This window comes from Silurus meridionalis, chromosome 3 (genome assembly GCF_014805685.1).
Source record: "Silurus meridionalis isolate SWU-2019-XX chromosome 3, ASM1480568v1, whole genome shotgun sequence".
NCBI classification, from domain to species: Eukaryota; Metazoa; Chordata; class Actinopteri; order Siluriformes; family Siluridae; genus Silurus; species Silurus meridionalis.
Genome location: NC_060886.1, coordinates 16,963,627 through 16,982,591, shown reverse-complemented (window position 1 = coordinate 16,982,591; position 18,965 = coordinate 16,963,627). Strand labels below are relative to the sequence as shown.

General features: G+C 37.1%; 1 protein-coding gene across 1 annotated transcript in view; it reads left to right on the top strand.

Annotated features, from left to right (window-relative positions):
- Positions 1-18,965, top strand: part of enox1 (ecto-NOX disulfide-thiol exchanger 1) — a 47,207-nt gene that overhangs the window by 18,003 nt on the left and 10,239 nt on the right. The window contains exons 2-8 of the mRNA XM_046846001.1: positions 7,159-7,290; positions 7,773-7,910; positions 10,092-10,259; positions 10,397-10,603; positions 11,117-11,350; positions 15,001-15,213; positions 16,803-16,909. Of these exons, the coding sequence (XP_046701957.1) occupies positions 7,281-7,290; positions 7,773-7,910; positions 10,092-10,259; positions 10,397-10,603; positions 11,117-11,350; positions 15,001-15,213; positions 16,803-16,909 (1,077 nt within the window). The 5' untranslated portion in view covers positions 7,159-7,280. The remainder of the gene's footprint in view (positions 1-7,158; positions 7,291-7,772; positions 7,911-10,091; positions 10,260-10,396; positions 10,604-11,116; positions 11,351-15,000; positions 15,214-16,802; positions 16,910-18,965) is intronic.

Sequence of the window (18,965 nt, the reverse complement as noted above, 5' to 3'; positions counted from 1 at the left end):
GACTTGACAGTTACAATGAGCATAGTCTTTTTTCTCTTGCTCATTTTGCCTTCTCAGTAGGTGTGGACTCCTTAAATTCATAACTCAGGTTTATAGGCCTATGCAAAATTTAACACAATGCTAATTGGGTATGCTTTCTGCCCAATGTGTGTGTGTGCATGTATGCGTTTGTGTGTGTGTGTGTGTGTGTGTGTGTGTGTGTGTGTGTGTGTGTGTGTGTGTGATAGTTGAGACAGCAGGAGAGAGATAGGAAATGTAGAGAGGGAAACTGTTTAAAATGCAGAGCATTCATGGCTGGAGGAATGCTCCAGCTCATTCTTGCCATCTGGTCACTTTTAGTGTGGCTCACGGCGATCGCCTCCTCACATATCTCAAGAGGCTGTAGAACACACATACACAGCTCTACATTTGTACACTTTTGATATGTTTGCTCTGTAAATCACTGAGATGCAATACAACAGCATAAACGAATAGACTTTGTGTCCACTGAGGGATAAAATTGGGTTCTGGTGCAGAGGCTGTAATAAAGGAAGCCACATTTTGAGGGTGTTGATAATTTGGGATGCTTTGGAGCTTAGTTTGATTTGGGTGCTTAATAGTTTGTTGTGAATAATCCTTTAACTCAGGTGTATTGCCAACAGGAAAGAAAAACAAACGTGTTTAACCCTTGCTTAAATTACTGCTGTAAGTGATTGGAAATTGCTTTAGGAAGTGCTCAAAAAGCAGCAATGATCATGTGTGACAGATAATGTATCACTCAAAATCTTACCTCTGATTTTCTTTTATTATTTAAGCTGCAATGTAATTTAAAGCAAGGTGTTTCGTTACTTAATCACATCAGTTAATGCACAGTGTTGACATTTAGTCTAATTGCACTAGTAAGAATTAATGTATATACATTTTTATTGAAGTCTATATTGTACATAATATCATGTAGTACATGTGTAGGTCCCCTGGTGGTCTAGTGGTTAGGATGCGGCACTCTCACCGCTGTGGCCCGGGTTTGATCCCCGGTCAGGGAACCAACCCCAGCCACTCTTAGTGTCGGTCCCAAGCCCAGATAAATAGGAAAGGTTGCGTTAAGAAGGGCATCCAGCGGAAAAACATGTGCCAAATCAAACATGCGGATGATCCGCTGTGGCGACGCCTAATGGGAGAAGCCGAAAGAAAGTATTATGTACTACATAATGTAGTAAGATTATTTCCCAACTTAGCATATGAAGCTCATACTGAAAGACTGTAGCCCTCTCTGGATAAAGTATGCTGTATAAGCAACTTGCTGAGAAAAATGCAGATGTATCCTGAACAAAGATCATGTTGATGTTTGTGATTGGAAAGTAGTGTTTGGTCTATATGTTTTACCTCCTGTTCTGAAGACAGTACATGTTACAAGGGCTTCCTTGAGAAAGTGGAAAAATACTATACATACCAATGAAACGTTTACTTCATGCTTTTGTAATGGGAAGATAGGTAGATCAAGTGGTTATTTTTGTAACAACACTGTTGTTAGGCAACTGGGAAAATGTTTTTATGAATGAGGTAACATTTAGCTAGCTAGCACAAGCTGGTGGGAAGAAAGCAATATTGTAACTGTGTATGTTTTTATTTTGTACAGTGTATCAGTGTGAGCTGAAGCAGTTTGATTTTTAGTAGCATTTATCAGAATCTTCTGGGGCAGTGACATCAGTGAAATCACAGTAATACAGTGACAAAAAACTATTTGATAATATAAACATATCCCCTAGACTGGTCCATTTTCTGATTAGCAATTTATGAAATGTAATTTTTATATAATTAATCAAACAAACTGCCACAGCATGTTAATGATTACACGTTTTCACATTCATTTATGTGGAGTTCCTGTTTAGATTATTGGATTGAAATGCATTAATATAAATGTTTGCTGCTGGCACTTGTCAGAGCTGCTGTATAAAATGAAACACCTTCTGACCAGGTAGAATTGAGCATCAACAGTCTGGTGGTTCAAAATGTAATGGCCATTTTACAACTTTATAATAAAGTCATATGTCTATTAAAGAACAATTACACTATTATTAGTGTACGGCATCCATTTACACTGTTGGCTATGAACAAGTGTAACAAAGTTATGTTTTTTTTTTTTTTTAGTAAAGATGAACAGAAAAAGGATGGCAGTCCTAACAGTTAAAATTTCCTCAGTGAGTTTATTGTATGTATTGTATTTATGTCACTAAAAGACAAGATTGGTGTTACATGGTGCTCTAGTTATGAGATCGCTGAGTGTCTGTCCCATGGAGAGAGCCGGAGGGCAAGTGAGTTATGAAGGCTATGAGGCAGACAGAATGCCTGCAGGAGGAGTGAAGTGAGTGGATACTGATGGATGAAGCCTTGGGGGAGAGGGGGGGAGAAGTGAAGAGTTGCCTTCTGTTGCATGCTGTTTTGTGCTGGTGTCTACAAACCAAATCGCTTACAACTGTTTTTTATTGACAGCTGAGGAAAATGTCGTTCTGACTGCAGCAGATTGGCTAATCAATGGGCTATTTTATTGTTCATGCCAGGATCTATACTGTATGATAATTAGCTTTGTATCATGTAGGGGTCAGGCCAATCGTCTTATTTCTCATGTGGAAGCTTTATGACAAAGCCATGCATGCTCGCAGTCCAGTATCACAAATGTTTAACAGCCCAATTGAAGAAATTAGCACTGGGAGAAGTGGCAAGACAGTGTACACATCAACAAACAAGAACTGAAAAATCAGCTGTGATTAACTGCGCATCAACATGATGAACAAAGAGAGAGCAGTGAAAGAAATGTATGCCCATTCTGTCTTTCCACTTTCATGTTCATGGCTTTAGGGGAGCAGGTCAGACTCACACACAGGGCAGATGAAAGGCATGGACAGGGTGCATGATGCATGCCAATGCTTTAAGAGCACAGGGCAGTGAACCCAGTGGCCAGAAAGGACAGATCAGCAATAACTGGCAGCACTTGGCTCCTGTTGCTATAGCATCTGCCAGTCATGCTTCACTGACACATGCACACACAGACATGTGTGCTCTCACTCTCTTTCTCTCTCACACACACACACACACACACACACACACACACACACACACACACACACACACACACACACAGTTTGATTATTGATCTCTGTAGCAGGACTGAGTGCTTATTTACATGTAGCTAAAATGATAATTGTCTATGTGCCTGGAAGAATAAATATCTTCATATATGCTGTGTGTATTTTTTAGAGAAAACTGTCACTGGAACAATTTGCCCTTGAGCTCTGTTCAGGCAGTACTGTCACTCTGAATAATGTCTTTGTTCAAATTAGGAAAAATGTCTATTATATAGAACATTATATAGATGTTTTTGCAGTGGTAATGGTGTTTATACAATTCTGTAAAGGTAAAAATGTCAGGTTTTGGTTGGTTTCATTTAAATTACAATTTAAATATATGGTGTGTAAAAAGCTAATTTAAATATCAGTTAACAGCATTAACTTAGAGTTCAAATGATCTAAAAATACAAATATTAATTGTATTGAGTGTTTTAAAGAGCACGTTGCATGACACATCAGGCATTGTTTACTGATTGATCCCGTTGTTAAAAAAAGCACTAAATGTATCAGAAAAATGACAGTCAGAGAGAGAAGCTTGCCACAACCCTGTATGTACTCTAACTGGAATAATATTATTGTAATACAAAAGGGTTGCACAGATTATTAAACTCACTAATAGGATTAGGTAGTGTGCATTTCATATCAAAGACATTTTAGGGGAAGGCTGCTTTAGAAACACGAAGCAAAAGAGAAATGTGTGTCTAACTCATCACTCTAATAAATGCTTTTCAGATATTTGCATTAGGATCTGACACAATTACACCAGCTTTGTAATATAGTGCCTTTACAACGGTGGATGCGACCACTGGTGCTCATTCTGCATGCTCTGCTTATTGATGTTGGCATTGTCCCCGGTTGGCTGGTTTTGTAGTCGTCCCACACTTACATCTTCGTGAAGAAAGGCAGGAGAGTTGCCTCTCTTTCTTCTATTTCACCATATATGCAGCAATGCATTCTCAAAGGGGATGAACATGGATACTGATTTTTATGATCAGTGAGAAGCTGTAAGCCAAGCATATTTGAGACATGGATCGTAAATCATGGCTATAAAAATAGACATAAAAAGGCCAGATGTCATTTTTTGGGCTCTTATTAACAACTACTTTTGAAAACACCCAACCTAAAAGTCCCTCTTAGAGTTTTTCTTGCAGTATACTCACAGTGCATTTATAATGACTTATGGCAACAGGACTTAAATTACTCTTGGCATAACACTCCTCATTCTCTACCATAGGAGGTTTCTCTTCAAGAGGAGACATGAGTTTAATGGTGCCTTTCTAAAGGCATTATTAGGTGCAATTTGCTCTCAGCAGTGAGTGATATTGTGGTCGTGACCCCTTTTCCAGTGAAAGGGATGCTCCTCTTAGCCTGCTGGTCTTTTCAAAGCTGTGTTCAACCCAAAGAGTCCATGCTGCCCTGAAATAGGAGACAAATGTTTGGTCAGTGATGAAACAGCAGGGAAAAGCAACCACATTGTGGGCATGCCAGAAATATTAAGACTGATAAATATGCAATTTTAAACACACATGAGAGTGTTCAGTACGCTTACCATAATGTGATCTCTGATTATTCCATCTAGTAACCACCTTTGAAACTAAAAGCTATGTCATTTAAAGAGTAATCCACATTCACACTGGATAATTCACTATGCCAGCTGTTATTTCGAGATGCAAAATGAATATCTGATTTGAGCTGCTGTGATGCATTATAGATTTTTTTTCTAATACCACAGCACTATTGAAGTCTCCATTCTGATTGGTCAGAAGTTATTGATAAACTTAAGAAATTGGCTTGTTGGCAGCGACCCCTCATCATGAAACATAAAAAAACAGACAAATGTGCTATTAGTGTTGACAAATTGCTGGGGTGTAAAACAAATAACTACTTCAGAGAGTGCTGTTATAGGACAATAGTCAACTTTGGGCTGATAACTGCCTTCACTGGCACCAACCCTATAATAATAATTTTTCTGTAATAGTTTGCTGGTTTTTGTTGTGTACTCAGATATTTAAAGGAGGTAATAACATGCTTATTAAAACATTTAAAATTATATTCTAGACTAAGATCGTGTTTAACTAAAACATACTGTACATGTTTAAAGTATTGTGTGTTTTAGAAATCGATGTTGCTTTGGGAAACACTGTTCCAGCCTCTATAACCCAATCATTTGTCAGGGTAATTAGAGTAGCAATTACTTATATAAGCAAAGCATAATTAATTGAAATTGAGGTACGGGTTTGAGGACAAGTCATCAGTGGCTATGTCTGTATAGATTAAATCATTTCTCCAAACCAAAAAAAAAAAAAAGGATCAAAACATTAAAGTCACACATTTTAGCAAGCACCGATGTTGACAGTATGCTAAATTTTTTCCATCTGAGGAGTAAGACTTTCTGGAAAAGAAGCCAGTAAGACATTAAACTCTATTCTCAAAGATCACTTTGATTTATTTCTTAATTCTTCTCATCTATATCTAACATCCTGAGAAGCATTTGGGATCAAGCTGGAAACTTACATTTGTGTGCCATATTTATGATTCCTTCCCCTATCTCTTTCTTCACTTCTTCCTCATGGGGTGAACAGGATGCCACTTAAATCATTCAAAGTGTCAAGTGAGTTCATGAATAATGAAGGCAACACAGGTTGTGGAGTGAATATTTCATGGCATGTGAAAGTGAGTATTGGTAGGAGAGGGTTACTTGTCCATGGCATGTGAGAGATGCCTGGCAGGGCAACAGGAGTAAATGAAGGAGGTGTTGACATGTGGCAGGATGTTGTCTTGGGCTCTTGGTGTATGATAAGAAGCACAAAATGCTATGTCAGTTACTCATGCTAATTATTTTTTGTTAATTACTACATGGAGAATATGTGATTAGCTTATGCATTTTCATTACTGTACACTGATTAATAAAAACCTTCGTATACAAGTTTGGATATGCGTTAAACCTCCAACTTGCGTCAACCGAAATATAGTTGGCATAAACATTTCCTCATTAAGTCTGGCCCCTTGATATAAAAGTAGTGATATTATTGCCTTGATTAAAGGAAAATTGTATTGCGCTCCTAAGTTGATTTCTGCGTGTCAGATTTGAATAATGATCATTACTGCAGTGAGCTTGAAAGTGGGATAGAGGAGCATGTTTTGCATACTGATGACATCCCTGCTCTCTCAGCACTGATGGAAAAGAGCATAGTGCTTTCTCCGTGACCAGGATCCATCACCCTCACCCATATTAAGCAGCATAATGCTGTTTCATGGGGACATTGATTTCTTAGATGATATAATGCATGCAGATGGAGCTGGGATGCACTTAGAGCATATTGGAGAAAGGTGGAAGAGGAAACTGCAGCTGCTATCAGAAGACAACAAGGGGGGATGGTCTGGCCAGTTCCATATATATAAGCACAGACACACACACACATAACCCCACTGGACATCTGATGGATTGCAGGATGACATGTGTCAGATTGATGGCCTAGGGCCAAATGGAAGTCATTTATGGAGGGTGACTGGCTCTGGATAGACACATGTCCTTGAGGAATATTTGTTGTGCATTCTTATAAATGGAATCCCAATAAATTCAGCTTACCATGCAGCAACAATACCTAGAAGCAAATAATAATACATTCTAGTTTATTATTAAAATATAAATATATTCTATATATTTATAAAAAATAAAATAAAAATCTACAGGACACTAGACGAAGATTAATCGGATGATCATCAGCTCCTGATTCTTTAACCTGTTAGTGATGAATCAGTGGAAATTAACATTCACTCCTGTCTGAGTTGTCTGTCTGATGTCAACATAAGGGCTTGTCCTTATGTGTTACATTATAATACCAAGAACATGGAATAATCTAAGTGAAATATACATTAATGACAGTCCCATATATGTATTACATGAATCTTATCCAATGCTGTAATCAACTTTTTTTTACAAAACGCAATTTGTTGCCATGCAATCAATCAATTATAATGTGCTCTTATTCCTATTTTGTAAACACGTCTGGGGTTTGTGTTCTCATGATATGAATGAATTTGTCTGTTTTAGGGTTGCATGCATGCTGTGATGAGCCCTTGAGTTTTATACTCTGCTCTGGGCAGCTGGCCTGGAGGAGCAAGTGCATTGGGGACAGCATTGGAAGAGAGAAACAGCAATACAGCAGAGCTGTCATGGCCAGTGGTAAATAACCCTTTCATTTTCTTTTCTGTCAGAGCTTTGCTTCTACACACAATTCAGTACTCTGCAAATGTTACAGCAAGGTTTTTATTTAAGCATTATTATTAGTCTTGGATTCATGTGTCTATATTCTTGACTTCTGTTGTTAATTGGATTGTAGGTATTGATAACATTGTGAACTGTTCAGTCTGCATTTCAATAAGCATATTTTTATGCAGAACATTACAGAATTCTAATTTGTCACTGTAGTATACATAAAAAAAAATCAAAAATACAAGAGGTCGTGAAAGGTACATCTACAGTGTGATTAAGTAAAAAGCAGGGAACTATACAATTAAGAATCAGCAGCCTGCAACCACCAGATGGGTTTGTATAGGGATTGTGCTGTCAGGATGCCTTTGTCTTTGGTCAAATTGGATTGCATAAGGAGCTGTTGAATATTTACTTAAATAATCAAATGTGTCCTCTGTGCTTTCTCTCTGCAGCTGCAGATGGCATTGGGGGTTTGGGTACAGAGCAAGCCCACCTCAGTGTGCCTGTGGCGGACCCTGGTGCTTGGGCCACAGCCATGAATAACTTAGGCATCGTGCCTATGGGCATAACCGGACAGCAGTTGGTGTCAGGTAGAGCTGTGCATCTTAGGTTGTGCATGTAACTAACTCTTACTTAAATTTTTTTCCACTCTCCCCAACACTTTTTTCCACAAAGGAGCAATAGCCTGAGTCAATAACAAATTTCTCATATTTCTCCCAGCAAACCACACTAGCACCATCTGCTCAAGCCAAGTATGTGACCTTTAGCAGCAATGCTAGACACTGGATTTTATGTTAAACTGTGTTCCAGTCTGTTGAGCTTTATTTTCTCATTGAGGACCCATTTGTTGCAACCCTGGAAAGGCTGGTACCCTCGAGTGCTCTGGAGGCATACACTGACTCTTTGTCTGAGGCCTGTATGAGCTATTCCTGGTTCCAGCTTCTACTTAGAATCATTTGGAAAGGTGTTGGTACCCTGTCTGTGGCACATACTATGGAAATAAAGGAATAATGAATTATGGAATAGTATACGGCTAATGCAAACACTACAGCTTTTGGCAACTGTAAAATATGTAATAAGTTTCATAATTATTGACACCCTTAAAAAAAAAGAAAAAGGTCTTTGTTAATTGGCTTAACCCAAACCTGAAAATATTAAAGAAATCTAAGCTATTTAATCACAAAGACATTTTTATCCACATGCCAGTACTTTTAGAGATGACAATAAATCCACAAGAAATGTTGCCTGCGTTGCTTAGGACTATAGCAAAACGGAGTGAGTGAATGATCGAAAGGCTCTATAATTAGCTTTCCATACAGTTTAATGCTGTGACTGCATTTACAATAGTATCTCATACAAAATAGGGCCTGTGCTGAGTTAGCGACATATTGGAGCTAATATCATCCCAAGGAGCTGTGGTAGATTGAGGCAAATTAAGCTGAGATTTAAATGCATGAGCAGATTCTACGGATCATGCATATTTATGGAAATGGTATAATTTAAAAAGGCTTACATTTTGAATTATATTTGAGCGTTTTGTTATTTGGGTGCCATTAATCATTTAAGACTGGATATTAAAATTATTATGGTTTGCTTCTAGCATGAAGTGACTAGTTAATAAAAAAACATGGGGGGAAGTGCTACGAGCAGTTTGCACAGGATTCCTTTAGAGCCTGGTGGTCGTAAGCAATGTGCAACTCAAAGGAACAATTTATGACATATTGTTCCTGGAGTGACACACATAAAAGGACCTTACAGAGAAGAGCGGCTGCCTGTTCAGTAGCCAGCAGGATGATTTTAATGTTTACAGATGTGCTGACTGAAAAATAAATTTAAGGACATGCTTGATCACCTAGATTATTATTTTGCAGTGCAGGTTTAATTATCATATAAACTTCTTTGTCACACAAATTCGCAGGGAGAATTAAAAAAAACAAAATTAGTCTATCCACACTTCAAAGAAGTTCTTATGGCCCATTGGATCTGGCCACAAAATATTTGCAGTTCCATACTATACTTACATGTTCTATGGATATTAACAGAGTCAGTTTGGATACATTGCTGTTCTCGGCTGAGGTGATGGAAGTTATATGATTATGTGTCACTATTCAGACACTGATAGTGACTTCCCGGATTATGTACTGTCTGTATGGTAAACAGTGAGGAATAATCGATGTTAATGGGTGAAGAAGTCACATGATTAAAGAGATTTCCTCATGGAACTAATATTCCCCTGGTGCACAAATTGACAATAATGGTATTTCTGAGGGCTTCTGATTGATAACATTCCACCTTTAGAGATAATCAGAGCCAGTTGTTTCCTGTGAAGAAGCTTTAACTCTGGATCAAGTTCTCTGAAATGATAAAAAAAAATAATAATACTAGCATATAACCCATTCCTTAAGTCTCTGTCAGCAAATGAGAAGCTTAAGGCCAAAAGAACGAGAACTCCTGTAGTCCTTGAAGGAAGGAATTTCTGTGTAAAAATTTGTTGAAGAATTTATATTTTCATGTGTTTGGCAGGCATCTGCTAAAGTACACATTTCACATGATTACAATCATAGATTTACAGAAGAGAATAGGAAAGTATTGCAATTTTATGTCGTAACCTAAGCCTTATGTCCTATCTTTTGGGTGACACTGTTGTCCTTTTTCGCTAGTAGGATTTTTATCACCTTTTTCATTATTGTTAGATTCTTTTGAACATTCTTCTCTACTTTAAAATTAAAGGATGCATTTCTAACCTTTCATTTCATTGGATTTTCTTTCAGAGTCCATCTGTATCCAAGGTTTTGATCCCAACTTGGGTATTATAGCACCTATTAACCCCATGATGGCAGGGATCAGTCTGGTGCCTCCCCCACCTGTGCAGCCTGAGCTACCTGTCATCAAAGAGATTATCCACTGCAAGAGCTGTACACTTTTTCCCCAGAACCCCAGTAAGAGTTTCATGTGTATCCTGCAGATAACTTTATTAGCTAATCTTTCCCGGAAAAAAGATGGGTTGATGAAAAAAAAAGTAGGTATGATACAATCATTAATCAGTTGTGACTTGCTCTGTATCTTGATCCTACAGATCTTCCACCTCCATCTACTAGAGAACGGCCTCCCGGCTGCAAAACAGTGTTTGTTGGCGGACTCCCTGAGAATGCAAGTGAAGAAATTATACGAGAGGTGTTTGACCAGTGTGGTGAAATTGTTGCCATCCGCAAGAGCAAGAAAAACTTCTGCCACATCCGTTTCATTGAAGAGTTCATGGTGGACAAAGCTATTTACCTTTCTGGTGCGCTTTTGTTTTTTTATCTCCCTAACTTATAGACTGACTTTGAGTATATGTTGATATACAAATTGAAGGAAGAAAGACATGCTGTGGGGACATTTTTTGTCATGGATTGGTTTCATTCGCACTTAAAAGGAAGAGTTACCGCAAATCAATACAAAGCTCTTCTGACTGATCTATTTTATTCTGTGACAAAAAAAATTTGTCCTGATGGGAGCGATCTCTTCTAAGATGGCTATATCCTTATTTACAAAGTACACTGAATTGTTTGATGAGTATAAACTGTATGCAAATTATATGCTATACCTTCACACTTGCATGAACCCAAGCCAAATAAATATTTATGAAAGAATATAGAGTCAATATATATGAATGTGAGTGTTAAACAGCACATTCTATGGCCACAAACATTTTTTGCTTTAGAGATTTTTATTAATGATATTAATTTATTATTATTATTTTTTTTTAAACACTGGTACTTTCTATAATTTATAATAGTTGTATTTTATATCTTAGGCTACCGGATGCGCATTGGTTCCAGCACAGATAAAAAGGATTCAGGCCGTATCCATGTGGACTTTGCTCAGGCGAGGGATGACTTATATGAGTGGGAGTGCAAACAGAGGTTACTGGCACGAGAAGAACGTCATCGGCGCAAAATCCATGAAGACCACTTGCGACCTCCTTCTCCCCCTCCTATCATGCACTACTCAGAACATGAGGCTGGCCTACTCGGGGAAAAACTGAAAGGTGTGTTTTTCTGCTGAAAAAGTTTTCATGGAGTCCATGGCTGCTTTTCATCAGGAAATGCATCATCATTAGAGAAACGGGGGGGAAAAAAAAGCAGTGAAGGTGAAAAAATATCTTGAGCAGCTGTTCAGCAGTGTTTTGCCAACTTCAGTGTGGTCTGAAGACTTGCTTGGCTGCATATGTTTTTTCATTTCGGCTGTTCTTTGATGATGATGTAAAGTTATTAGTGAAATGTTTGGCTGCTCAGCCTTCTTCCCAGCCTACGCTCCTCCACTGTCCACAGCTGCAACCCAAAAACATGGCCAACTGTTTTTTGTTGTGTAGGGCCGGGCTTGTCTTTGTCCTAAATGAGCTGCTATAGTGGTCCTTAGCAAATATTCACTAGGAGGCCTCATGCCTCTAATCTAAACACTGCAGTAAAGGCAGTGAATTCTATGCAGAACAAGTTAGGAAAAGAATCCAGCAACTGAAGTTTGGGTAAAAGACCATGCCTAAAGCACAAACTTCTTCTCAGTTAACCTTCCTCTCTGTAATTTTTTTCTACTAAAGAATTCTTTCTCTAAGTCTACTTGAGTCTTTAGTCAGAGTACTGGCTATCTAGCCCAAAGCAGACGCCATCCAAAACAGAAGTCAGGGGTGTTAATAAATAAAGATGAATTCTTTGAGGTTTAATCTGACACAAAGGGCATTCATATTACAGCACAATATTTTTTGTAAAGACCTTAAATTTAGTACTGTAGCCATTGTTTTAACCCAAAATATTCTGCTAGGATAAACTTATAATATAATAGACACAACTTGCCATAAATAATAATGCATTGATTTCTACACTTCAGGAATATTTCCCAGCCACCTGATTTTTCACCCATGTGTTTTTCCTCACAATCTGAAAACCTGCAAAAAAAAAAAAGGCTGTAAATGATTCAGGCAGTCAAAAAACACCTCCATTTCTAAACTCCTTGCTTTTCATTGTATATGCTGCATAAACAATTTATATTGATGAGATTGTTTCTCAACAGGCTTTTTCATTTTAAAAAATTATTTAGCTTCAAGATTTGGCCTTTCATTTATTATTTTTTTTCAAAGAATAACATCAAGAATAAAAACAAGAATCGGCTGCTGCAGATTGTTTCTCCAGATCTTTCTAGGTCAAATGTTTTCACCTTCATATGCAGCATATGATTTTTTTTCTGGAATTTGTGATAAATTAAAACAGACATCAGGTGTAAAGTGCCTTTCCAAGCCTCTCAAATCTCCTCATCTGCTTTCATATAGATGATGGTAACTCGACAGCAAACCCCCCACCTTATCAGCAATCTTGGCACACAGTTGAGCATTTCCTATTCTCTCAGTGTGGTGCTTTCTTGCACCATGTGCAGTTGTATGTTAAATGAGCCCCAAAACGCACACAAAGAATGCTAGATACAGCTCCGTATTCTGCTTGGTGCTGAAAAGACACTATTATATTAGTATTTTTTTCTGAAATTGGGGCAGGCTTTTTTGTTTTGTAATACACTAATATGTTTGGACTATAAATATTATAATGCCTGTTTAAATGGTAATAGTGAAAAGGCCTTTGTTTTTGTTTTTTGTCTACAATATTATCTGTAAAACATCAAGAAACACTCTCCCAGGCCTCGATTTGCTGTACGTGTTTTTCAGTGGAGTTAAGCCACATTTCTGTAAGAGGGCAGCATTAAAAGCCAGTCACAATGTAAAGCCAGTGTTTCCACTGGATTTGGCTTTTATTCAGCTCTGCTTTTGGGTCTCAGCTTTTTGATAAGTCTTTCTTAGGCTGCTCTTTTAATGCCTTGTCTGGTACAGGTCGAAGCATATCATTTTTCTTTGCAATTGTTGTTGGTATTTGTATTTATAAAAAGCATGTTTTTCTTATTGTATTTGAATATAATAAATACATTTAAATGAAATTATTTACAGAAATAAGTCTATGATATATCACACAATACTAATTCCATTTATGGTGACTGATTAACTGCTAGTTAATTATAGAAGCCATACAGCTATAGCAAGGCAAAAATATATGATGGGGGATTTAGCAAGGAGAGTATTAAGTTTTTATACTTTTACAAATCCTGTCATGTCTATTTGATTGCTGGGGACTGGCTTTGCAGTTGTATTTTTTACTGAGGGAATTATTTTTACTTCATTGGAGAGGCATGCCTGTCCTGGGACTATGGGAATACAGCTTTCTAAACTAGTTGGAATGATAAATGATAGTGCAATCTATATGGTCTGCTCTTAGCCTGCAACTACTTTACAACTCTATAGGCTACTGAAATTTTTTACAGAACATGGAATAGCTGCGGGAATAAAAAGTCTCTATGATATATAATTAATTATTTTTTATTATTTGAATATAAGCAATTATCACACTTTTTTTTTTCAGTGATGAATAATAAGGTAAATCATCGCTCACATAAGCTTAATATTATAGTCAAAAACACATGATAAAGATTTGATCAGTTATAAATGGCCTGACTGACAAATGCCGTTTGTTCTACATTAGCAATTTCTTTAATATATTTTAAACAGTCTACAAACTTCTGACAACAGAATCATGAAAGCCATATTTTGATTTGATGATAGCTTTGCATACTCTGCATTCTCACAGTAAACCTCATAAGGTAGTTACCTGGAATGGTTTTCCAACAATACTAAGGAGTACTCAGAGGTGTTGAGCTGCTTTTTCTTCACTCTCCAGTCCAACTTATACTGAACAATTTCAAATGGATTTAAATTGAGTGATTGTGGAGGCAATTTCATCTGATGCATCACATAACCTAGAGGTGTGTTTTGGGTCATTGTCCTGTTGGAAAACAAATGATGGTCCCACTAAATCCAAAACAGATGGGCTGGCATGTCACTGCAAAATGCTATGTAACAGTGTCACCAGCAAAGCCCCCCCACACCGTTGCACTTCCTCCTCAATGTTTCACAGTGGGAACCACACATTCAGGGACTGTCTGTTCACTCTCCCTATGTCTAACAAAGACACAGCAAAACCAAAGAAATCCCTAATTTGGAATCTTCAGACCAAAGGACCATTTTTCACTGATCTAATGTCTATTCCTTGTGTTTCTTAGCCCTTACTAGGCTCTTCTGCTTGTTGTTCTTCTGACGTAATGGTTTCTTTGCCGCAACTGAACCATGTTCAAGTCAAGTCCTGACTCACGCAGTCTCCGCTGAACAGTGGATGCTAAAATATGTCTGCCACTTGAACTTTAAGAAACATTTATTTAAATCTGTAGCCACTTTGGACAATCTGGACAAATATAAAACATATTTCGGTTAACATCTTTTTGTTTAATATATATGTTAATGCACAAGTTCTTTAATAGTTTGAATGTCTTCAGTAGTAATTTACTAGAGAGAGAGGGAAGAGGTTTGAAGAAGAAGATATGGATAAATGTTTTTTGCTTTTTGTTGCTTGATAGCTTTATATTTTATATTGCATTTTTAGGGTTACACTAAATATTCACTAGATTAAAGCATGTTAAGTGTGGTAGCCCTTTCCCCCTTTTTTTTCATATATCATATTTAACGTAATAAACCTTATGTTAAAAGATCTGTATTTACTATTTTGAAATCTCTGAATTCCTTTAAAAAAAAATCTCCCACTTTTTCCACAGATGACAATAAGTTCAGTGAGGCTATAGCAGTACTGTTCACATGGATAGAACGGGGTGAGGTGAACCGGCGCACTGCCAATCAGTTCTACTCTATGATCCAGTCAGCCAACAGCCACGTGCGGCGCTTGATGAACGAGAAGGCCCAGCATGAAGAGGAGATGGAGCAAGCCAAAGAGCGCTTCAAGAACTCACTGCTCACCATCCTCACTCAATGTAAGACTCACAGGCATTATACACACTTCTTACCTAGAGACATTCATGTAGTGTTACCATGACAACAGTTCATCCTTTGTTCTGTCCAAGATTATGTGTGATTCGAAAGCTGGCTCAGTCTTTTAATCAGACCAGTGGGCTTTCTGACTCAGTTTGGAGATAAACCATTGTACCATTCTAAATGGCTTTATTTAGCAGCTATGCCAAAATGTAATAGCATACCAATTATTAAGCTTTATTTATTTCAGCCTGTCAGGAAGAAAAATAAGGAAAAACCTTATATATGTTCACACAGTTTAGTAATATTATAATAAGATCAGACCTAGCCCCCAAGGGGGACACTAGCCATAGCCCACAGAATGGCCCAGGGTAAGTACAGTCTCAGTGGGAGGAGCCTGTCTTCATTACAGGAATGGAGCTGTTCAACTTAACTTACAGGTATGCCAAAATCAGATTCTAAAAATGTGATTATTATTATTTTATTTGGTTGGCCATGATGGAATGCAAAATTATGAATTATGTCTATAATTTAATTTCTAATTGATCATAGATTAAAAAAATAGTAATTATAAAGCATTGTCTACTGAAGTACTGTTGTAATAGTGATAGTAGTAGTAGTAGTAGTAGTAGTAGTAGTAGTAGTAGTAGTATCAGATGGAATTTAATGTTTAATTGGGTTTAACACAGGCACATGCACTAATAAACTACAGATTGATCTTATACCCCTGTCCTTTTGACTGTTTGGCTGGTATGTCTAAAAATATATTATAGATATAGATATGTTTGTGGTAATTTGATGCTTACAAAGCAAAAACTCAAATCTGGAGTGTGAACCTTATAACTAGGAACTCATGCCTGGCTTGACCATTATTCAATATCTGCATCAACAAAACAAATCTGAAACAGCTCCATCCCAGTCATTCAGAATAATTCAGATATCAAAGAGCTTTGTAGCTCTTAACACCCTCTATATAGCAAGAATGACTACCTATAAATATTTTACACAAATAAGCATTTAAACAATACAATTTGTGATTATGCTGTTTATGGACTCATCTGCCTGTATTAATCATGCAAGACTTGTCAGCAGCTCCAATGTACCTGTATCAACACTAAAACCCATAAAAAGCAATACTCAAAGATCTAAGTTAGTAACCGGTGCATGGGTCTGTTTAATCACACAATACACAAATCACACAAATATCTCAAACTAAATGTGTACATTTAGTCAGATCAAAAGGCAACATTTTACAACAGGTAGAACTTCAGTATTTGTTTGTATTTTGAAACCTATGAATTGCAAATTGAAATTTGAATACAATAATATTAAAATTTTAACTGAAGCTCCATCTCAGCTTCCCTCAAATTCATTAAAGCAATGAGACTTTTGAAGAACAAATATATTCCAACCATTGTATCCTGTTGCCTTCCTCAGTCCTTAAGGATTTGAATCAGCAGGTCATAAGATGTAAGTACAATAGAGCAGACACTATCAGGAACCTCACTGGGAAGGTTTCTGGTGTGTGTCTCTAGCTGGCAGTGGCTCTACATAAATGGCTTGTCTTGTCTGACTTCCTTATCCACCAAAGTTGAGCAGATTACGGGCGTATTCAGCGCTGCCACCCGGCAAAAGGCATGGGACCATTTCTCAAAAGCACAGCGCAAGAACATAGACATTTGGCGAAAGCAGTGTGAGGTTGGTATGTCTCCTATCTTCTTGTCATGCTGACTCCACAAGCTGCATTGGCACTCTAGCTGCTAATGTGACTTGTGGGTCTTTATGGCTTTCGTGGTCTCACAAATAAACCATCCTGCTTTTCTGATTCTGGTCTCTCATTCTGCAGCACAGTCTGTGTGTACTAGAAAGTAAAGTAGCTCTAAAGTTACCATGGCAACTGATACTTCTAGGGTTAAAATGATAGTCATTAATATTATGCTTGAATAAATAATTCATTACTGATAAAATTTGCATTAGGTTTAGATTAAAGTTTTAAAATAGTACACTATACAGTATGGACATAATTATCGAGAGACTTGATATCACCATTTGTAGTGAAATCAACCCAAAATGTTACCACAAATTTGAAAACACAATTGTGATATAGAGCATTGAATTTTCCCTTTACTTGCACTAGGAGAACCAAACCTAATCCATGGGTTACATGATTTAGAGTAAAAGTGGCCTGCTATAGAGCTCTTTATTTAAGTACTAGCACTAGTTTTACACAAAACTTATTTGGCATATCTAATCTTGAGGAAAATATTTAGCTATTTATTTTTTTGTGATTGAATGCCAGAATTAGTTATTAAACGATCCAGGTTTGTGTTTTTCTTGACACCACTGGTTTAAGAGGGGGATATTTCTGCACAGCTCAGCTGTTTAGAGTTTCAGAGCTCAGCCATATATCATTAAACTGTCCAGCTCTGCAACCCTGAATAGTATTTTGGTTGGAATAAAAAAAATACTGCATTCAATTGCTCAATTCATTTCATTTTTTTATGTACCTAATGTCTTTTACAACAATTGTCTCAGTCTAAGAAAAATAATTATGTAAAACCTGTTTCATGCAACCTGGTTTGGAATGGAAGATCTTGAGTGGCCTGCTACTTCTTATTTTTTTTATAATTCTTTATAATAAACAATAGATAAATATAATTTAATCTAATACATTTTAGCAAACAAAGGCACAGTGTTAGTGCAGACAGTCTACGATTTACAGAGCCATTTAAATGACATAAAATACATACTTTAATATTGCCCTTGTGGCTGAATGAGTGGCTAAATCTCCACAACCACACTTCAAAATCTAGTGGAACATCTTTCCAGATGAGTGGAGGTTAATTATAACAGCAAATGGCAACTAAATGTGGATTGGAATGTTCAAATATTACACTGAAACTTTTGTCCATATGGTGTATTTTGGTTTTATATTCAAAACATTAACCAGTCTTTTGAAGTTTGTCCCAAAATCAGTGTTTTCACAAACCTATTTAGTCCATGTATATTCTGAAGTACATTTACAAATTACATAAATATATATATTTATGTAACAAAATCTTTGGGATGTTTTTTCTGTGAGGACCAAAAACATGTAACCCCCCAAAAGGAAGTACACTATTTCTATTCATACTAAGTCCAGACATTAAATGGAAACTTCATATTAATGTTCTCAGTCTAATAAGAGGTAAGATGCTGATTTTGTAAAGGTGCAGTGATAGGCCAAAATCAGTTTTGATGTCACCACTGTGAAATCTTGGCCCGTGCAGTCAGAATACTTTAAAGCAAAATTATATCATACTTTAATATTTATTTACTTCACTTACAGCTTTGTGATAAAACATAGTGGCAACAAAAATATCACCATAGTGTCCATTTATCATAGTTTACAAAACAAGATAAAGGAACAAGCACTATACCTATGCATACATACAGTGAAACTTCTATGTGCTCTCCTTCCCTTCAGTGCAACCACTTCAATGATATTTATTGTGTCTGATCTGCAAGATTTCACACTACTGGCATTAAACCACCTTACTGCTGATCCCTATAATGACTATCAGGGGATCAGTGAGCCTGGAAGTTTGTATAATGTGATTTTTACACTTTTCAGTCCCAGACAAATGGAGCATCCAAGCTGTTGTTATCACACACAGCTGTGTGATGGCAGAGTCTCAGCTCTCTCAGCAGGCTGTGTTGGACTCAATCAGTCAGCAACTGTCTGTCAATTTATCACAAAGTTGGTCTGCAACAA